The following is a 20,380-nucleotide window of genomic DNA, read 5'->3' as shown; positions in this document are numbered from 1 at the left end:
GCTGCTTTCCTAGGAATGGGCACAACATTCTGACAACAGGAACCCCCCCCCTTAAGGCAGACATGAGTGGCCATCCTTGCATAATGATGGGATCCCAACAACCAGTGGACGTGACTTACCCCCAGCCCATAGTGGCTGTAGAGATCTGGAGTAAATAATAAATGGTCTGAGGTACAACAAATGTCTACAGTCAAGCTGCCCACCTGTGGCTGAGGTTAATTTTTTTTATTTTTATCCTGCTGTGGTGGAAAAAGGAGGTTTGCTTAACTTTTTATTTTCTGTGGAAGGAAGAACTGACCATGAGAATGGTAGTCTGCTCCATGGTCAAAAATGGTGCCTTTTTCCCCAGAGAAGATAAGCAGCGAATGCTGCTGAACACTACCAGTCCACAAAAGTTATTTTTTTGACAAAGAAAAAAAAAATAGTAAAACTTACTTTGAAAACACTATGCCAGCCACACAAAAGAAAATTTCTCTACAGAAAAAGTGTTTTCAGTCACTTTACACGGCTTTTAAACTGACAGAAAAAAACAAGAAGATGTCAGTTTAAAAGTATGTTGTAGTCTAGAGACAGTCCATTAAAAACCCAACGGTCCTAGCTTATTTTAACTTTCTCCAAAGATGAAAGTAGTAAAACATACTGAAAAGATGAAAAATGAATCCCCCCGCACAAAAGGGAACTTATATGCCCAGAAAAGGAAGGCACAAGCCAACAGTTGATCCTCGAAAGCCTCAGAGGAGCATATTCTTCTGCTGCAGTAAAGCTCTGAAGGACTTTGTGCCCAAACTTGCCTTTTAGTCAGTTAGAAATGAAAATAGTTTGGGTGCATGGACGGTGCTCTGTAGCTTTGGAAGCTGGCTGGTTGTTATATCCTTGGCAGACTACAACCCATATAGCTAAGCCAATGCAGCAGCAATCAATGAACATCGACATATACAGAGGCAGGTCATACACACTTCACAGAACAGGCACCCTAGCGGAGAACCAAAAGCTCTGAGGTGGCAACTCTCCATCATGTTCCACTGTGCTAGGCCAGTCCCTATGCAGGGCACAGTAATTAATTTGAGGTGCTCTTCCCACATCAGCCAAAGTCCTTTATCATATTTACACGCCATGACTTTTTCGATAGAAAATACATACTGCATCAAATGTTGAATGAAAATCCTTCACTAATCTTAGCTTTCTTAAGCAATTCCACAATTTCTTGACCACCACACCAAACTGTAATGTTTAGGTTCCAATCCATTCCCAGAATGTCAGCCATTTTGGTGGTTTGAAACAAATCCCTCACAGTGACCTGCTAAATAGGACTACTGGTGCTGCCACCAGCACCATGCTCATCTCTTTTACTAAGCCAAAACATATTCACCTAAATCTCAAAAACAAAGGGGAAAACAAGACAGATAAAAGGATCTCATAAGACCTCCAAAAGAGAAAAAAAGAAACATACGTAGCGCATTCAAATTGTAGAGTAAGAACACCACATGAAATGGATACCATAAAAAACAGAAATGAGAAGGATGACTAAATAAATTATCACATACCCTGAAATACTAAAAACAAATACATACACATTCACCAGACAGAGAACCTCAATTCGGATATCCACAAAATTAATTAAATAAAATTATGTTCTGCTACACAAAAAAGGTATCACGAATTTGAACCTACAAAACAGGTAGCTGGAGAAGGAAAGAAAAAAAGATTTCATGTAACTAAGGATATGTATGCTTTTCAGCCCTGCCAATTTCCCAAGTAACATGCTGGTCTTGCAGACAGCTCCTCGGTAGACAAGATATCCCTCTTCTGATCAAGTGATGTGTATTTCCATACAATTACAAGTCATCATTGCTGAAATCACTAGTTAGGAAATCGTTCTTTTCCCACAGAGGCAGCAATTTCTAAGTTGGTTATAGAATACATGTGCCCTTAAGTCTTGCCAGTTTCCTGGGTAATATGCATGCTTTGTATACTGTTCCAGATAGAGTGACCAGTCAGGTCTACTGAATCTCTTTTGATCAAGCAGCGTGTCAAACACAAAAAAAGCATAAAGTCACTGCTGAAACCACTACAACCAGGAAACGATTAGGCAATTTCAAAGTCATTTATATGCATATGTGGTGCAAGAAATCTCTGCCTTTGCAGAGGTTGTGGGGAGGGGGGGGGGGTCAACACACAGTCATAAGTACTTGTCACACTTCGACAGTCACAAAAATTGCGGTTTTATCTGTGACTGACAAAATGGTAAGCCACAAAATATGCTCTGATAAATACTACTACCAAACCTCATATGCAAGTCCCAGTTCAAATAACTAAATAATATTGATGTGTTTGCAGTGTTCTTCCAAAGGTCATCCCATAGAGTGATAAAAGGGACACAATAACAATTGCTTCCTCCTCCCAGCAGATTCAAGCAGCTGGTGTTGTAACATCCAAGATCCACACAGACAAACAAACTGTGTACCACATACAATACTGTGATCATCTACTATTCACAGAGCCAGAATTACCCATGAACCTGGTTTTAGTACCAAATCAAGAGAAGCAACAAGGCCACAAGTATGAAACTGCTTCTGAGAGGTGTGATCCTACAAGTTTGATGACTGACCGGAAAGTTCAACAACAAGCCTCTTTCCTTTAATTTATTATCACCTCCAAATTTCACCTACGTCTGTGTGCATGTGCGTGCACACACTTTCAAGTACAAACATAGTAAATTGTAGGTAATGGTGGCAGTAGAATCCAACAAACTCCACAAGAGGAACACTTCTGTATGCAAGGCTTTACAACAAGATACCAGCTTGTCTGGGGTCATGCTGATGGAAATAAACTTGCCATCGGTGGTAATTCTGGGAAAAAGATCAAAATTATAAAATAAGGAAGAGATTCCAGTTTCCACAACCATCCAGGATATGTACATTTGATTGTTATTTTGGGTGGTGGCAAGTAAAGAAGCAATTATATTCTGTAAACTGTCAAGAACTGGGCGATGCTTGGCTCTCTCTGGTGCCCACAACTGAACTATTTAACATCTCCACTCCAGTTCAATATGGTGACAGACTGGGTTAAAAGGCCATCTATTTCAGTACATGACTGCACCACTTATCCATTACCTTTCAAGATCAAATAGATAAACATTTAATCCGAAGTAGAAATCATTCAAATTTACACGTTATAAAATTCAGTCCATCTTTCCAGTCAAGGTAAACAAGACTCGTCTACTACACATAGCTTTCATACAGTCTTAAAAATCTGGACTTGCTGAAATCATGGCCACTAAAAGGCTGCTGAGTCCTGACTAGGTATATTACAGCTTGGAGCTACCACTGAAGGGCAGTTTGGGTAAATCATAGAGTTTTTCTACTTAAAAGGAGGCTTCACTATGTTGGTGTGGAGTGCACTACTGAAGGGTAGAAGTTAAGTTAGAGTCTGGTGTCACTAAAACAGATGTCTGCATATTTTAAAGTTGAGTGCCATCATTGCACAGAAGGTGTCTATAATTGAAATGTCATTACTGAAGGCCAGGCATCTGTGCATATAACAGCTGGGTGCCAATAATGAACAGCTGGTGCCTAGGTGCAATATAAAGTGCATGTCAATAAAGGGCTCGCTGTCACGGTATATTACAATCAGATGACTCTAATAAAAGATTAGAGACTATGCAGACTACTGTAGGTTAACTATCCGGATGTATTAAAGTATTGTACTCCATATACCTGGGTATATTTAGTGTCATCACCGATGAGCTAGTGACTAAGGTACACCAGTTCATATCCCAGCATGCAGACATTCCTTTATGTAGAACACTACTGAAGATGATCAGCTACACTACAGCTGTGCACCACAACTGATGGGCACACGATAATGTTAAAGTTTTTATCAGCTACTGAAAGGTAAGTGTCTAGGTATATTACATTACAAGTTGCTGCCACTACAAAAGGGTGGTGACCGAGTACATTAGGGCTCGAGTGCAAGCATCCTTCTGTGCAGGCCACTACTGAAATGCTGTTTACTGATGGGTTTGTGACTAGCTACATCATGCTGGCACAACAAGAAGTGCTGCCACAGATGCACACTGCAAACGACTGTAGTAATCAGAGGGGGACCTAGCAAATAAATATGAAAGCAATGAAGACAGACTGATAAAATAAAAAAATCAAATCAGGAAGAGCTATGAATTAAACTTGCGGTGGTTGTTTAATATGTTGCATTGATGTTTTTCTAAATTCTAGTAATGCTTTCATTAATAATTACTCAATACTTTAAAACAAACTGTACATACAACATTTAAAAAAAATGGTTCTGGCATAGCATTTATACTCAAGCAAATACTAGGCAAGCTGTCCTTATAGGATATTTTAAACTTAGCCAATGTCCTTTTTTGTGCTCAAAATACCCTATCCCATTTGGTTATAGACTTGCTTTACCCATCCCACAGTCAATAATTGTATAGTACCCTTGATGAGAATAACTGAGATCATACCATAAATAATTTGAGGGGACCCATGCATGACAGAGCATTTAGGAGCTACCTCTGTCCATTAGTGGTATGGGGGGGGGGGGTCCTGGGGGTATTTTTTCTGTTTCCCATCCATACATTAAAATTGTGCTTGAAAATGAACAGAGATGGCACACTGCTCCACAGCAGCAATACCCTCGACAATGTTCTGTTGAAGCAGAAGAGGTTTAGATCCTTTGATAGAGCAATTATGCTGTCGTATGACATGCTGATGTGCAGTAAGTCCATCGGTAATGGATTGGAGGATTATTTGTTATGCCAGACACAGGTCACCTCTTAGCAGTCTGTACTAAAGAGTATAGTTGAAAGGACTTTGAGTCAGTCTATGTAGGACATGAAGTTTTAGCCTTTAATCCTTTTAGTAAGGTACTTCTGTGGGCATTCCAGTAGTGGCTAGACAGATACATGCAAAGACAGTCATTACAGTCAATGACTGACCTAAACAGGCCTTAGTAAAAGAGAATGACATCCCTATATTTATAGACAATCCCCTCTTTTATGAACTGTAGATACATAAAAGGACTTTCTTACACCACCACACACAAGTTAGTCAAAAGTTAGGTCACTGTTCAAATAAGTTCAAGTTCCAAACAACTGGGCCAACTCTTAGGGGCATTTTGTCAATGTGGTAGTTCCCTGGGGGTAGATTTCCCAAAGAATACAATAATGCATTTTTTTGGCATTTAGTTTCAGTCCATGATTTTGATTCAACTTGAGGCAAAGGTTAAAAACAAATACATTAATCATCTGTCTCTCATTCAGACCTCAGACTCAATCCCAAACATGAAGTGGTTGGGAAAGCCCACAAAACACAGAGAGGGACAAGCGGCACCATGGCCTACCTTTACACTTTCTATGACATTCCTCAAATGTGCCAGGGTTTGGTAACTTGTCTTCTTGATCTGCTGCTTCCTTGTTGGATGCATTTATTAGTCCACTAACTGGTGGCATGGAGAATCCAGGTGGTACAGAAACCAGCCCCGAGCTAGGTCCCACCACAGCAGACTGTGGAGGTGGGGAGCTGGCAGCGAACACGTTACCCATTTAGCACTAAAAGAAAAGAAAAGGTCAGTGAATGCATTCATATCACGACCACTCAAAAAAAAAAAAAAACAGAATAAAATATGCATTCTACAGGGAGGAAATCCACACTTCAAGCAGCAGTTACATTATACAGACCTAGAGTGGTACAACACTGAAAGAACACACTTGCAGTCTTAATTTCCCACCTATGATGTAAAAAGATTAGTAATATATTCTACATTTCAATCTCCGAAGAGAACTATAAATCAAAGTAATTTTTTTGTCAAGTCACCTTTGTAAATTAAACTCTCTTAATAGAAACCAAGTAAATTACAGATATGTGACTAGAGATGTCCTCAGCTTCCTAGCATTCAGTGTTGCAGATAAATCCCACAACTAAAGAAACTGTTTAGTTGCACACTAGAATAACTTACCAAGTAAATGCATGCAGGTCAGTATGGTAAAATACTACAGAAGGTAGAGATTCCACCTAGGTCCACACATACTTGTAAGCTACAATGTTTGTGTTTTTGCAAGGATAAGAACACACACAAAAATCTAAGGCTAACATTCCCTAACACTACTGTGGATATTAAGTTCCAGCTTGAAAACAAAACCAGAAGTAAAGGCTCATCTCTACAGTTAACGTACTATAAGAAAGCAAACGATACTTGCCTTAAAGTAGCAGCTGTTAGGAACATAGACATGTAGGAAGAACTGCATATATACATACAGCAGAATACAGGCAGATAGATGCACAGCTTAAACAAAATGCATCTATGCAACCACTACAACAGCATCCTGAAAAGTTAAATCAAAGTCAAATCCTTCATTGCAAGACATTCACACCTCACCGGTTCTGACCAACTAGTCAAAGAAGTCCGGTTGAAACATTCAAAGCCAGGAATGAAGTATCACCAAAATAACTTCAAATAAATGAGCTACATCAGAAAGCTAAGACAATAAAGGACATAATCGTTAGCCAACAACTATGAACAAAATGCAAGCTGTGAACTATAAACATAATGAAGATTTCAGCTTAAAGTTTATCATACTCTGGTGATAATGACTTAAGAAAAAACATAAAGAAACAAAGGTAGGGCACCGTAAAGGCAGAAAATGCTGTCAGTATATCACAGCGACCATTCGGTCGAGCACGTAAAAAGTAAAATACACCACAGTCTCTAGATATAAAGAGCGTAAATACTAACGCTCAAAAACAGCAAAAGTCCAGTTCACTGCTAAAAGTAAAATATTCCACAAGTATCTTTAACACTAGTTCTCCTCCACGTAACAATAGCTTGCTACCATAATCCAACACAAGGAACCAAGCGTTCAGCGGAGTTGTGTAAAATAATTTTATTTAAATCACACGGCAAGCGCATTCAACTTTGGTCTTCTTCAGGCCGATAAAAACATAGTAAATTAAATGCATTTATATAGGGCTGCATCATCAAAAATTATTGATGTCACATCCTGCTTAATCTTCTTATATAGAGCCAATTTCTTCTTAAAAGAACTTATTATTATAAAATGTCTCCTCGACATGCTATGCTTAAAAAACAACAAATGCAATAAGTCCAATACCTTTATACATCCTACCACTGGACAAGAGTTTACATTTACAGCAGCAGCTACATGCGAGTCTGACCATGTTGTATATTTAGCCACCTGCACATGCTGCACTGCATTTTACATAGGGAAAACGGACCGAAAACTCCCAAAGACAGAATTAGGGAACATCTGTATAGGATCAAAGTGGCTTCCTCATGTAATGCGTTATCTAAACATGTTAATAGTACATCTAAAGAACATACCTTTAAATTTCAGGTTATTCAGGTTAACCAACTATTAGACGAGGTGACATGTTTAATTTAACTGAGCAGAAAGAGGTAAAATGGATTATCAGACTTAGGGCTGATCGTGACCCGGGTCTAAATGACAGGGTGTCCATTAAGCCAGTGCTTAAGGCTAGGAAACTCTAAGACTGGTTGTAGTCAATAATTTAATAGTTTTCTGTATGACTATATGAATGTAAAATCAATATAACAATTCATCACATTTTGTATTCCATAGGTTATGTGCTAGCAATATATTATATGGACCATTTTTGTTAAAAGCATATTTGATATTTGATTATTGTGTATTGTTTTTGTTTATTTTATATTTTTAATGATTCCTTATTTATATTAGTCTAGTATTTTCATGAATACTGTAGCTTGGTTTTTTACCTTGCAGTAGACTCAAGCTAAGTTTAACTAATGTTTTTAGTGGAACGTATAACAACGGAAATGTGGTTATACAGATATATATTTGTAATGTGTATGTAAACATAAATGTGCAAGATCTTATATGCTTGAAATGCTGCGTAACCATTTATTACATTTCATGGGTTGTGCAGAAAAAATTTTTTTTTTTTCTTTACATACATCCATATTTATGAAAGGAATTTTACTGAATGTTGCTAGATGTTTTTTAATGTAATTTTTAATGTCATCCTATAATGTTTTTATTATTTGGAGTGTACGCATATATATGTGTCTTCATGCATTGAGGATTTTATACACACATATGATAGATTATTGGTTTGAGTGTAATGCATTTGTTGTTTAAGCATAGCGTGTCGAGGAGACGCTTGTAATAATAAGTTCTTATAAGAAGAAATTGGCTCTATATAAGAAGATTAAGCAGGATGTGACATCAATAATTTTTGATGATGCAGCCCTATATAAATGCATTTAATTTACTATGTTTTTATCGGCCTGAAGAAGACCAAAGTTGAAAGCGCTTGCCGTATGATTAAATAAAATTATTTTACACAACTCCGCTGAACGCTTGGTTCCTTGTGTTGGATTATGGTAGCAAGCTATTGTTCCGTGGAGGAGAACTAGTGTTAAAGATACTTGTGGAATATTTTACTTTTAGCAGTGAACTGGACTTTTGCTGTTTTTGAGCGTTAGTATTTACGCTCTTTATATCTAGAGACTGTGGTGTATTTTACTTTTACGTGCTCGACCGAATGGTCGCTGTGATATACTGACAGCATTTTCTGCCTTTACGGTGCCCTACCCTTGTTTCTTTATCATTTTTATTTTATTACTGAGGGCACAGAAGTGTTTTGTGAGCTTAACTTTGTTTGTATTATACTTTATATTCGTATTTGCTCACATACACTTATGGCAGAGAAGTATTTGAAGGATTCATCTATTGAACTTCCGTATACACTGGAAGTACAGCCAAATCTAACGGAAGTTTCATCTAAAAACAAGACGAGGTTTGAGAATGCTGTGGCATGCGAGAATAACCCTTTACTTTGCTACAATGTTCCTATTGATGCGAATGACAATGGGCTAAACGAAACGGAATACCAAGGACTGGAGACTTTATTACAAGAGATGGAGGGGGATTTTATGAAATTAAAACGCCTTCAGTTGCAACGACAACACTTTGAGGTGTGTATCACCCATAAAATTATTCCTAGGGGCTTGAGAATTTTGAAAGTTCCCCGGACAGGTACTGTCTACACAGACTTATTATGTATGTGGCAACAATTAACTTAGAAACCAGTATTAAATATATGGAATTACTGAATAGGTATTTTTGCCACAAGACACTCTATTAAGAGAACGTATTCAGAAACAACAATCTAGCATGAGTAGTATGTATCCTAAACATGTTTTAGACATATCTATCGACAAATTGTTAGATAATGTTTGTTTTTGAAAAAAGTTATTACAACAGAAGCGTGATACGATTAGAAGGGATACTGATGATTTTAAAAGGGGTAATGTCTTCACTTGGCCTAAAGTGGAGACTACTGTGAAGAAAAGAGATGATATATTTTTTGTTAACCAAGTGAATGATCCCCCTATTGGTAAACTAGCCACGAGTGAAGGCAGTTCTAGTAAAAATGGAAGTGATGGACAGACTGGAGGGAGAAGTAATGTTGTTGTTACAGCAGCTATGATACATCATGATGGAGTTAGCGAACAGTGTGCGTCTCCTGTTAGCAATATACACAACATTTCAGTGTTTGAAGAGGCAAACACTCGAATTGATATCTGTGAACATATTGAAACAACTGGTGACTATGTAAATAAAGATAAAAATGAGAAGAGTAGGAAAACAATTAGTGTAAGTACAGATGTAATAACTACAGATGGATTTAATCACTCTGCCCCTTTCCCTATTGCCAATCAGTGGAGAGGTGGGGGTGGGGGGAGGGAATGATCCATGAGCAGGGGGCGACAGAAGAAGAGGCCAGCAGACTCAAAACAAACTGGACCTACTTTAAAAAAGATCTGGCTAGGGAACAAGAATCCCTGATATGGAATATTTCTAAAAAAGAATTGTCTGTGGACGAACGTTATGTATTAGAAAAGGGCTTGACTTTTATTCCCTCTACTAAAAGTGATATTACTGATAATGTGATAGATCTTAAATTATTTGTTCGGAATTTACAAATAAAGGTTGATTTCTGTAATGAAACATCTGTTCAACATCCCTTTAGGAAACCAAGTACATATGTTCCTAGTAACCATCCGCTAATTGAAGCTTTTTCAAAATTAGTAGAACAAGAACTACATGAGAATGAAAAAATTAATAAGGGCAAGAGATGGGCGGGGAACCTAAACCCAGCACAAAGGAGAGCTCTTACAAGATTGAGGAATGATAAAAGTATCATGATAAGACCAGCTGATAAGGGGGGCTCAATAGTAATCATGAATATGGACTTTTATAGGTAAAATGTCTATGATGTTAAATGACGTAAGCTTCTATGAAAAGATTAATATTCGTGTAGTGAATAGAGTTATAGCCAGTGTTGCAGACAGGCTAAATATCATGCTAAATGAAGGCAAAATCAATGAAGAACTTTTTAGGTATTTTTCTGTCGATAGTCCCACTATACCTTGTATACAAGGGATTCCCAAGATCCACAAACATGGCATGGACCCCCCAATGAGACCAATCGTTGCTGGGAGAGGCTGGATCACGGAACCCATTTCTTTATATTTAGAATATTTGCTAAGACCAATTGTAAATAAATATGAACACATATTGAAAGATACCAAACAATTTCTGATCATGTTGTATGAGAAGACATCTATTACAAATGAGGGTCAGAGGGGAATGTTGGTCACGTTGGATGTTCAATCCCTTTTTACGTCATCCCCAATCAAGAAGGGTTAGCTAGCATCAGCAGATGCTTAGAAAGGGATGGTACATTTTCTAATAGTAAGATAGAAGTTATTTGTGAACTTATGGAAATCGTACTTACGAATAATGGTTTTACTTTTAAAGGCCAGATGTATGTTCAAAGGGATGGCGTGGCTATGGGCACTTCTTGTGCCAATAGCTACGCCAACCTGGTTATGGCTGACTGGGAGGAGAAATTCCTTTTTCAGACTTTTGAGTTTCGTGAGAACGTGTCATTTTACACACGTTTTGTTGATGATCTTTTTTAATCTGGAAGGGTGATGAAGGACAACTAATGGAGTTGTATGCTAAAATGAATGTAGAAACTAAATATTTAAAATTTACAATGGTTCAATCTAGAGACATTATACCTTATCTGGATGTATATATTGAAAGGCTACAAGACGGCTGTCTGAATACAGGTGTTTGCAGAAAAGATTGCTATCGTAATAACTTCCTTCATTGTAGTAGTATGCACCCAGAACATATTTTTAGTAATATTGTTAAAGGCCAAGCGATGAGGGTTTCTCGGTTGAATTCAAACCGTTTGGGTTTTGAATATGAAATCAATGAACTGAAAACTAAATTTTTGAATAGATCTTACACCTCTGATGAGATTGATGCTAGCCTTAGTGAAATTGGAAAGTTGAGACAAGGCAGAGCACATCCGTACTTTGCAAAAGTTAATTATGAGTTTGATAAAACAGATATAGCTACTACAAAAGGGAGTGAGACTAGGATACCAATTTATTACACACAAGATGTAAAAAGTATTAGATATATTTATAGAAAATATTGGGATATCCTTCTGACAGATCCTATAATCTCTAAGATGATAGATAGTACCCCCAGATTTACCTATAAAAATAAACTCAACCTGCACAGAATGCTGTGCGGTCCAAATAGGGTTGATGATATAGTAAACCCCGTAATGAATAATTTAACTAAAAAGTGCAATAAATGTAGTTATTGTAAGTTCATAAAAGAGCCCAATACCTTTATACATCCTACCACTGGACAAGAGTTTACATTTACAGCAGCAGCTACATGTGAGTCTGACCATGTTGTATATTTAGCCACCTGCACATGCTGCACTGCATTTTACATAGGGGAAAACGGACCGAAAACTCAAAGACAGAATTAGGGAACATCTGTATAGGATCAGAGTGGCTTCCTCATGTAATGCGTTATCTAAACATGTTAATAGTACATCTAAAGAACATACCTTTAAATTTCAGGTTATTCAGGTTAACCAACCAACCATTAGACGAGGTGACATGTTTAATTTAACTGAGCAGAAAGAGGTAAAATGGATTATCAGACTTAGGGCTGATCGTGACCCGGGTGTAAATGACAGGGTGTCCATTAAGCCAGTGCTTAAGGCTAGGAAACTCTAAGACTGGTTGTAGTTAATAATTTAATAGTTTTCTGTATGACTATATGAATGTAAAATCAATATAACAATTCATCACATTTTGTATTCCATAGGTTATGTGCTAGCAATATTATATGGATCATTTTTGTTCAAAGCATATTTGATATTTGATTATTGTGTATTGTTTTTGTTTATTTTATATTTTTAATGATTCCTTATTTATATTAGTCTAGTATTTTCATGAATACTGTAGCTTGTTTTTTTACCTTGCAGTAGACTCAAGCGAAGTTTAACTAATGTTTTTAGTGGAACGTATAACAACGGAAATGTGGTTATACAGATATATATTTGTAATGTGTATGTAAACATAAATGCGCAAGATCTTATATGCTTGAAATGCTGCATAACCATTTATTACATTTCATGGGTTGTGCAGAAAAAAATTTTTTTTTTCTTTACATACATCCATATTTATGAAAGGAATTTTATTGAATGTTGCTAGATGTTTTTTAATGTCATCCTATAATGTTTTTATTACTTGGAGTGTACGCATATATATGTGTCTTCATGCACTGAGGATTTTATACACACGATAGATTATTGGTTTGAGTGTAATGCAGTTGTTGTTTTTTTTAAGCATAGCGTGTCGAGGAGACGCTTGTAATAATAAGTTCTTATAAGAAGAAATTGGCTCTATATAAGAAGATTAAGCAGGATGTGACATCAATAATTTTTGATGATGCAGCCCTATATAAATGCATTTAATTTACTATGTTTTTATCGGCCTGAAGAAGACCAAAGTTGAAAGCGCTTGCCGTGTGATTAAATAAAATTATTTTACACAACTCCGCTGAACGCTTGGTTCCTTGTGTTGGATTATGGTAGCAAGCTATTGTTCCGTGGAGGAGAACTAGTGTTAAAGATACTTGTGGAATATTTTACTTTTAGCAGTGAACTGGACTTTTGCTGTTTTTGAGCGTTAGTATTTACGCTCTTTATATCTAGAGACTGTGGTGTATTTTACTTTTACGTGCTCGACCGAATGGTCGCTGTGATATACTGACGGCATTTTCTACCTTTACGGTGCCCTACCCTTGTTTCTTTATCATTTTTATTTTATTACTGAGGGCACAGAAGTGTTTTGTGAGCTTAACTTTGTTTGTATTAAGAAAAAACATGACAGGTTGAATGTTGCGCCCACCAGTCTTTATCCAGCTCATGTTTTGCCTTGCTGGTTAACAAGTTCCCTCTTATCCACCAGCCAAAAAGGCTATTTGCAATACTGGTCTGCACTGATTAATTCACACTGTCTAGAACTATCTCAGGTAAATCAACACCATCTACAATCTTGCTTTCTCTGACTAGGAGGCAGTCTTCCTTTGTTGCATACTCTGCTTAATTACCACATACCATACCTGTAGCAAAGTAAGTTTTGCTACCTGGGCAGAGTAACAATCCTAAAGACTCTCGCTCTCCCCTCCCCAACCTCTATATAACCTATTTTCTACTTCTGAACCACTATCAAATGCTAGCTGCACAACTCAGATCTAACAAAATATAAAACACTACTTGACAAGCCTCTCAACTGTTTAGATTTTCACAGAATGTCCAAGGTTTTAGCCTAATATTTTTGGTCTGTTCCTCATAAAACTCGTTTTCTGGCAAATCATCAAGGATCATACCTCTCAAGTGTACCTCATTTTGAGGAATGTTCCTCATTTGTGGGGGGGGGTCTTAAAAAGGTCATGTTCCTCGCAGTTCCACATTGAAAGAGACTACCACACATTCAAGGTAAGCAATATTTTAACTGATATCTATGCTAAACAGAACTGAATCATATTATTTCATTAAAAGACATTCTATAAGTAAAAAATATCACATTTTAGCCATCTTGTGAGCTTCCTAGTTGAAGTTGTTAGTAAGCCATTAGTAAGTGTTCCACATTATGAGAGGCACTATTCCTCATTTTGGAGATGGAAGGTTGAACAATAACCTTACTAAATGCACATGCTCCCTCAAGTCATTAGTCAATAGATTGATAGTTGTCTATTACAGAGTTCATAGGTGTGACAAATCAAGTATTGCAAATTTCACTTCAGTGAATACAAACATAATAAAGATCACAATAGACGTAAATGTTACTGCAATATCAATTTCATTCATTAAAATTAAAAAAAATATTTCCAAAATTAAAATTCATAAACAATAACATTCCATTACCTGTATCCTTCCTTTCTGCTGTGGATGGAGTCTGCAATGGTCATTACTGGCAATGATAAAAGCACCATTATGTATGGGAGGTAATCATCTATATGTTGGTTAATTAAATCTATCCACAGCTTCCCTCATTCATTCATAATGGCAGTTTTAACACATACGTTTATGGCTATGAGCTGATAGTGAGCCATTCTGAGTCAGATAGTCACATCATTTATAAGTCAAGAGTGACACTATGTGCAAGCCATTAACACAGCAAGGTTCGAACTTCACCTGTAGAAAGAGGCACTTGTATCTACAAAGCTTACCCACTGATTAAAAAATAATTGTGAATGTGCTCCCTTGTGCTAGGTCTCTTGATTAGGCACAAGTACAGTTCTTTGGGTGTCCATCGTCATGGAGACTGCTGAAAGTGATGTAAACACTGTCATTTTTATAGCCGTGTAGGTTGCATTCTCCTTTGCCTGTGCTACGAATCAATGCTTACAGTGTTGTGTTCTACGTCAAGATCATGAGGTAAGAAAACAGGCTATCAGCTAGTCTCCTCTCATACCTCAGAGTATTTGACGATTACAGTTGAATACTTTGTATCCTTTGCTAGTCAGACTAAATAAAACAAAGTAAACTCTGGCTCATATACTCCATATAAAATTTTATTTTACTTATTGTACTTCATGTAGAGAGAGAGAAAGAGAACCAAGTCTAACAAGCTTTAAATGAGTATTGTATAGCTGGACAACTCAGTTAATCAACATTTAGCTCCCAGACTCGCCCCAAAATCTGTCAGCAGCACCAGTATATAACTGTGCGAGTGATACATATTTAAGTCAATGCTTTTGAGATAAAAAATTATCGAGAAAAAATATTTAAGATGAGATGAGCTGGGACTACAATATGCACTAATTATAATTGCATTATACATGTACTGTTTTTTTTTCTTTCTTTATTATTTTATCATAGTGAAGTATCAGTAAATTGCCACCAGTTTCCAACTGGAAGACGATTTAAAGAATCAGTCAACCACCACGAGTTAGTTTGGAAAATAATAGGTTTAGTTTTTCTTGGCCAACAACACATGAGAGCTGAGGGAATTCTTGATGTCTGTCATGTGGAAAATGCATAAAAAATGATTAGTAACCATACTTTGTTTCCCTCTTCATTTGTGAGTAGAATCTTCATGCATCCTGTTCCAGAGTACTGTTGCAGCCAAACTGGTCAATGGTAATAAAAATAACAACACTAACAATTAGATTGTTTTTAAAGTCCAGGAAAAAGTCAATCTGATGCATTTACTCATCAGATGAGGTAGCAGATGGACTGAGTAAACAAGTGGGAAAGATCACAGCACCACACTTATCTCATTCAGGAATGTGGTAACCATTCTAGTTCTGTTTAAGAAAAATCAAGAATCATAGTTTTTAAACCCCACAAAATGGTCAAAAGGCTAATGAGGCCACAATTCTGCCCTTAAGGTAACTTGCATAAAGTAAAACAGTTATAACAATTATTTGATTTCTTCTGCTCTTATTTCAAATGCAAGTTTAACAGGGAATTGTATGAACATGTAAACACTGTTTAAGTTGAGTAAACTAGAAAAAAGTTTGGATGACCAGACATGCAATAGCCCCTCATCTGTTTTTCTTGCTGTGGATGGGAAAACAAATAAGAGAATGAAAATGGTATAAAACATTTTGTTACTCACTTAAAGGGTCTGAAATAAGTGTAGCCTTAATCATTAATTATGATAGACAGATCTGGAAAAGAAATTACTCCACAAAAAATGAAGAAAACGGGAGATAAATGGTGACGGTTACTTAAATATACACCCACAAAAGAGAAGAAAGTAAAGAAAACCATCACTAGACAGTTATGATATCATCGCAGATTACTGCGTTTCTGCTTGGACAAATTTTAAAAATTCCTAACTAATTTGAACTTTTATAAATCTTGCAGCAAATGTATCATCTCTCACTGATGTGAATTCATTCTATATGAGTTTCAGTGATTTGCAAAGTCACATTGTGAGAAAAAGTGATTGTGGTACTTTTTATTGTGTCGATATTCTTGCTGTGTATTAAACCAAATTTTTGTTGTATGTATAATGTGGATTATATTACCTTTCCTGAAATTTAAGAATCATGGGGCCCGTACTAAAGGGTTTTGGTCATTTTTTTCTGTTTTAAATTCTTAGTTTTTAATGAATAGCTACCAGAAAGATAACAAAAACTCTGCATTATTTTTTAAACTATTTATTGATTTTGTTTAGAGACATTCCCATTCTGATGCCAGACACCCTGATTTTATTCCACTGTGTTAGAAATATTTCAGTGTACATATTATTTTGTATTTAGTACACATCACATGTATACATTTCAGCTGCATCCTTCATTTACTTCATTGTGTATTTGAGTGCACATATATTGTGGAAGTTTTGCTTGCTATAAAGCAAATTAAGGATAATTCAATTGATGACATTCACATATATTTAAAACTGAACTTTGGTGTTCAGTAAACGCTTTGAAATTCAATGGCACATCAATGAATTCCACTCACAGAGTATCATAATACACAGCTATCAACAGGTTACGTAAAATCATAAAACACTGGCTATCGTTTTACATCTTTTTCTAATTACATAGTGTCTAGTAGAGTACAACCTCATTAATCACTTGAGTAGTAATTAAGAGTGTATTGCTTAGAGATGACTGTTTTTCTACATAGTTCCCAAAGTTACAACAATGCCAGTGTAAAGTTTCATGGAGTGTGTTCTTCATTATGCCTGCTGATTTCCCAAGGTAGCCAGCAGTACCTCACCTTAGGTAATTGTGCTCATTATCACCTTGGATTCCTTCTTACATATTCTGTATCACTTCCTCATTCATTATGCTCCAAACTATACCCATTTCTTTATGTGCAGGGGCTATCCTGTGCTTGGTGGGCTGATTTCTTAGGAGGCAGGCGTTCGACACCATTCCTCACTCGGGTATTAGAGAAAAACTCACCAGCATGAACATAAACCCCTATGTCACAAGATGGGTTGCCAACTGGCTTACAGACAGAACTCACACGGTAAGAATAGCGGGCTCCAGGTCTGATTCTAAACCAGTCACAAGTGGTGTCCCGCAAGGCTCAGTTCTGGGACCCCTACTGTTCGGCATATATTTCTCAGAAGTACAGGCAAACACAGGAGGACTATGGCTAACCAAGTTCACCGAGGACTGCAAACTGGGAGCCATAATTGACTCTCCGGCTGACACAGGCATCCTCCACAAAGGCCTTACTGAGACAGACACCTGGTGTCAAAGTCATGGCCTCAAGCTAAATGCCAAAAAATGCATGGTCATCCCGTTTGGGAAAAACAAAACGCCCACGAATTACCACATAGGCGGCAGCCCCCTTTATACAGAAGAGGTAATAAGAGATCTGAGGACCCAGGTAGATAGTAATCTCTCCTTTGACAATCATATTGCCAAAGTAGTTAGGAAATCCTTCTATGTGGCCCATCTAATTACTAAGGGGTTCGCATCTAGAAATAAAGAGGTTATAGTGCCCCTCTACTTGTCACTCATCAGACCCATCATAGAGTACAATGCCCCATTTGGGATGTACCTCACAAGACACTTCCAACAGCTTGAAAGACCACAAAAGCACCTCACCAAGAGGATTACTGGCCTCAAACATATGTCCTATGCAGCCCGACTGAAAAAACTCCGGCTGTACTCAGTGGCATATCGCTTACTCAGAGGTTATCTGTGCCTGACTTACAAAGCCATGTCCAACTCAGAATTGATGGATATGCTCCACCCAAAGAAATCCAAGTCACTGTGAGCCACACGCTCTAGTGAGCTAAACCTCGCCACAACAATAAATAGAACATGCTGGAGGGAAAGATTCCGATCACAGAGACTCCCCATGCTTTGGAACAAAATTCCTAACTACATTAGGCAGAGCCCCTCACTAACACTCTTCAAGAGAAGCCTTGACGAGTGGATGGGTAACAGAAAGTACACCCCTGGGATCACTTCATTGGCTCTGCTTGACAGAGGCTCAGTTAATTAATCAATGGGGCAGCGAAAGCCGACACACTCTGGCTAGGCTTATAAATGCCCTCGGGCAGATAGCTCTCATAGGTAGGTACTAGGCTATGTTGAGGATGGAAGTCACAAAACAATTACATGCATTTGCGTTTCAGGCTTCATACCCTTTACAAACTTCATGCTAATGCAAAACCTACTATTCTAACAACTTAAGTTTATATGAGCAACCTTATCCGCCCGGCTTAGATTATATCCCAATATACACTACCTGATTCATACTAGGTGAAACTGTTAATGACTCACTATCTGCCAGTACCAGTTCTTGGCCATTTTACACTGCTGCGCCATATTATGTCCTATGTTATGTTGCCTTATCTCGTGCAGCACCACTCTCCTGTCAAAGGCTCTCACCTCTGCAGCCCTTTTAACATAGCTGACCTTGTCACCGTGAATGTAACCCCCCCTCCCGAATCAGCAATGACAACGGACCAAAACTGCAAAAAGTGAATAACATAATCAATGGAACACCTACCAAAAGTGGGAGAGGCCTGCCCAGCCTACAATATTCTGAAGTAAAACGACTCTTGGGACAAATCCCCGCAATACCGCACAAGTGTATGCACCGGACCGATTTCTACAGAGAGATGAGTACCACGCGTCTAGTCAGTACAACAGAAATTCAGCACCCGTTCCGCTGCCTGAAAAAAAACCCTCAACTGTCAATATTGTCCGACTGCTTTTCTATCGCTTTCATAGTTTTGACAGAAGATCTTCAAACTTATCCCACGTTGCTAATGCCAGTATCTTTCAACCCCAAATGTCCTTCTAGTACCAAATCTCGCCGGCTCCTCACAACTTCCGGCCCCACACAGAAAGGTAGGATTGTGAGGAACGGCAGAGAGGAATAAAAGACAACGACACCAAAGGTGGGGCATGGCAGTATAAAGAAGCGCATGTGTATTAGGTACATATGTGTGACAGGGTGATCCCTTTGAACAATGGTTTTAGGGGCGACCTGATGGAGCATGGCAGTATTAAGAAGCGCATGTGTATTAGGTATATGTGTGTGACAGGGTGATCCTTTTGAATAATGGTTTTAGGGGCGACTTGTTGGAGCATGGCAGCATTAAGAAACGCGTGCGTATTAGGTATATGTGTGTGTGTGACAGAGTGATCCTTTTGAATAATGGTTTTAGGGGCGACTTGTGTGGGGGGATCGGGTCATGGGGGTGACCAAGCACAAGACACTGTCCGTGATTCCATACAATGACGATAAGTAAGGCTATAAGGCGAAAGGGGTTTACAGTAAGGCGCATTTCAGAGAGTGGCACGTAGTGCCCAAGGAGAGAATGGCATCTGAGGGTAAGAACATTAAGGCACAAGGGAAGGAATGAGCTGTCCATATGGGGTTTGCGTAACGGTCAAGGTGTTTACCTCACAGACACATAGTAAAGGGTTTGGTTCCCACGTTGGTAAGCATGGGTAGGTATACAAAGGTCTTCTGAGGTCATTAACCCGTTAATCGTCAATAAACCAGCTGTGTAAAGGTCCCAGAAAAGTATTCACTGAACTATTTCCAAAAGTGGGGTATCAAGGAAGCATCTAGCACCTTCTTCCTATGTATGTATATTTTTGTGGGTGTTTCACTGTTTCCTCTCCCACTCCAAAAGTGTGCTGGTTGATTAGCTACCCATATATTGCCCTTGTGGCCCAGGTCATAGCTGAAAAATGTTTCAAAAACAGATCACTTAACCGGTTAATCAATGAACAAATTAAAAATGACAAGTTGAGGGGTGAGAATGTCTAATGCAGATAAGGGAGAGATAGCATGAATCTCAAATTTCTTATCCATAATCTGCAACAAAGTCAAAATAATAAAGGACAAAAGTCACAAATTAGGGACATTGTTTAAATCTTTACACCAATTTGTTTGTGTCTTTCGGCTTTTCCCGGTTAGGGGTCGCCACAGCGGAACTCCGGTCCGCTAATGATTGGCATTTGATTTTTACGTAC

The 20,380-nt window shown here is 37.9% G+C and overlaps 1 protein-coding gene across 1 annotated transcript in view; it reads right to left on the bottom strand.

Moving 5' to 3' along the window:
- TOMM40 (translocase of outer mitochondrial membrane 40) overlaps positions 1–19,251 on the bottom strand; it is a 278,102-nt gene extending 258,851 nt beyond the window's left edge. Inside the window, exons 1-2 of the mRNA XM_044080684.1 lie at positions 18,900–19,251; positions 5,362–5,569 (exon numbers count right to left, since the gene is read on the bottom strand). Coding sequence (XP_043936619.1) covers positions 5,362–5,563 — 202 coding nt within the window. The 5' untranslated portion in view covers positions 5,564–5,569; positions 18,900–19,251. The remainder of the gene's footprint in view (positions 1–5,361; positions 5,570–18,899) is intronic.
- Positions 19,252–20,380: the final 1,129 nt, after the last annotated feature.

The sequence above is a fragment of the Protopterus annectens genome, chromosome 8.part0 (assembly GCF_019279795.1).
Source record: "Protopterus annectens isolate FY-2018-M chromosome 8.part0, PAN1.0, whole genome shotgun sequence".
Classification (NCBI taxonomy): domain Eukaryota; kingdom Metazoa; phylum Chordata; order Ceratodontiformes; family Protopteridae; genus Protopterus; species Protopterus annectens.
Note: the sequence above shows the minus strand (reverse complement) of the source record. Positions and strands in the feature narration are given on the sequence as shown.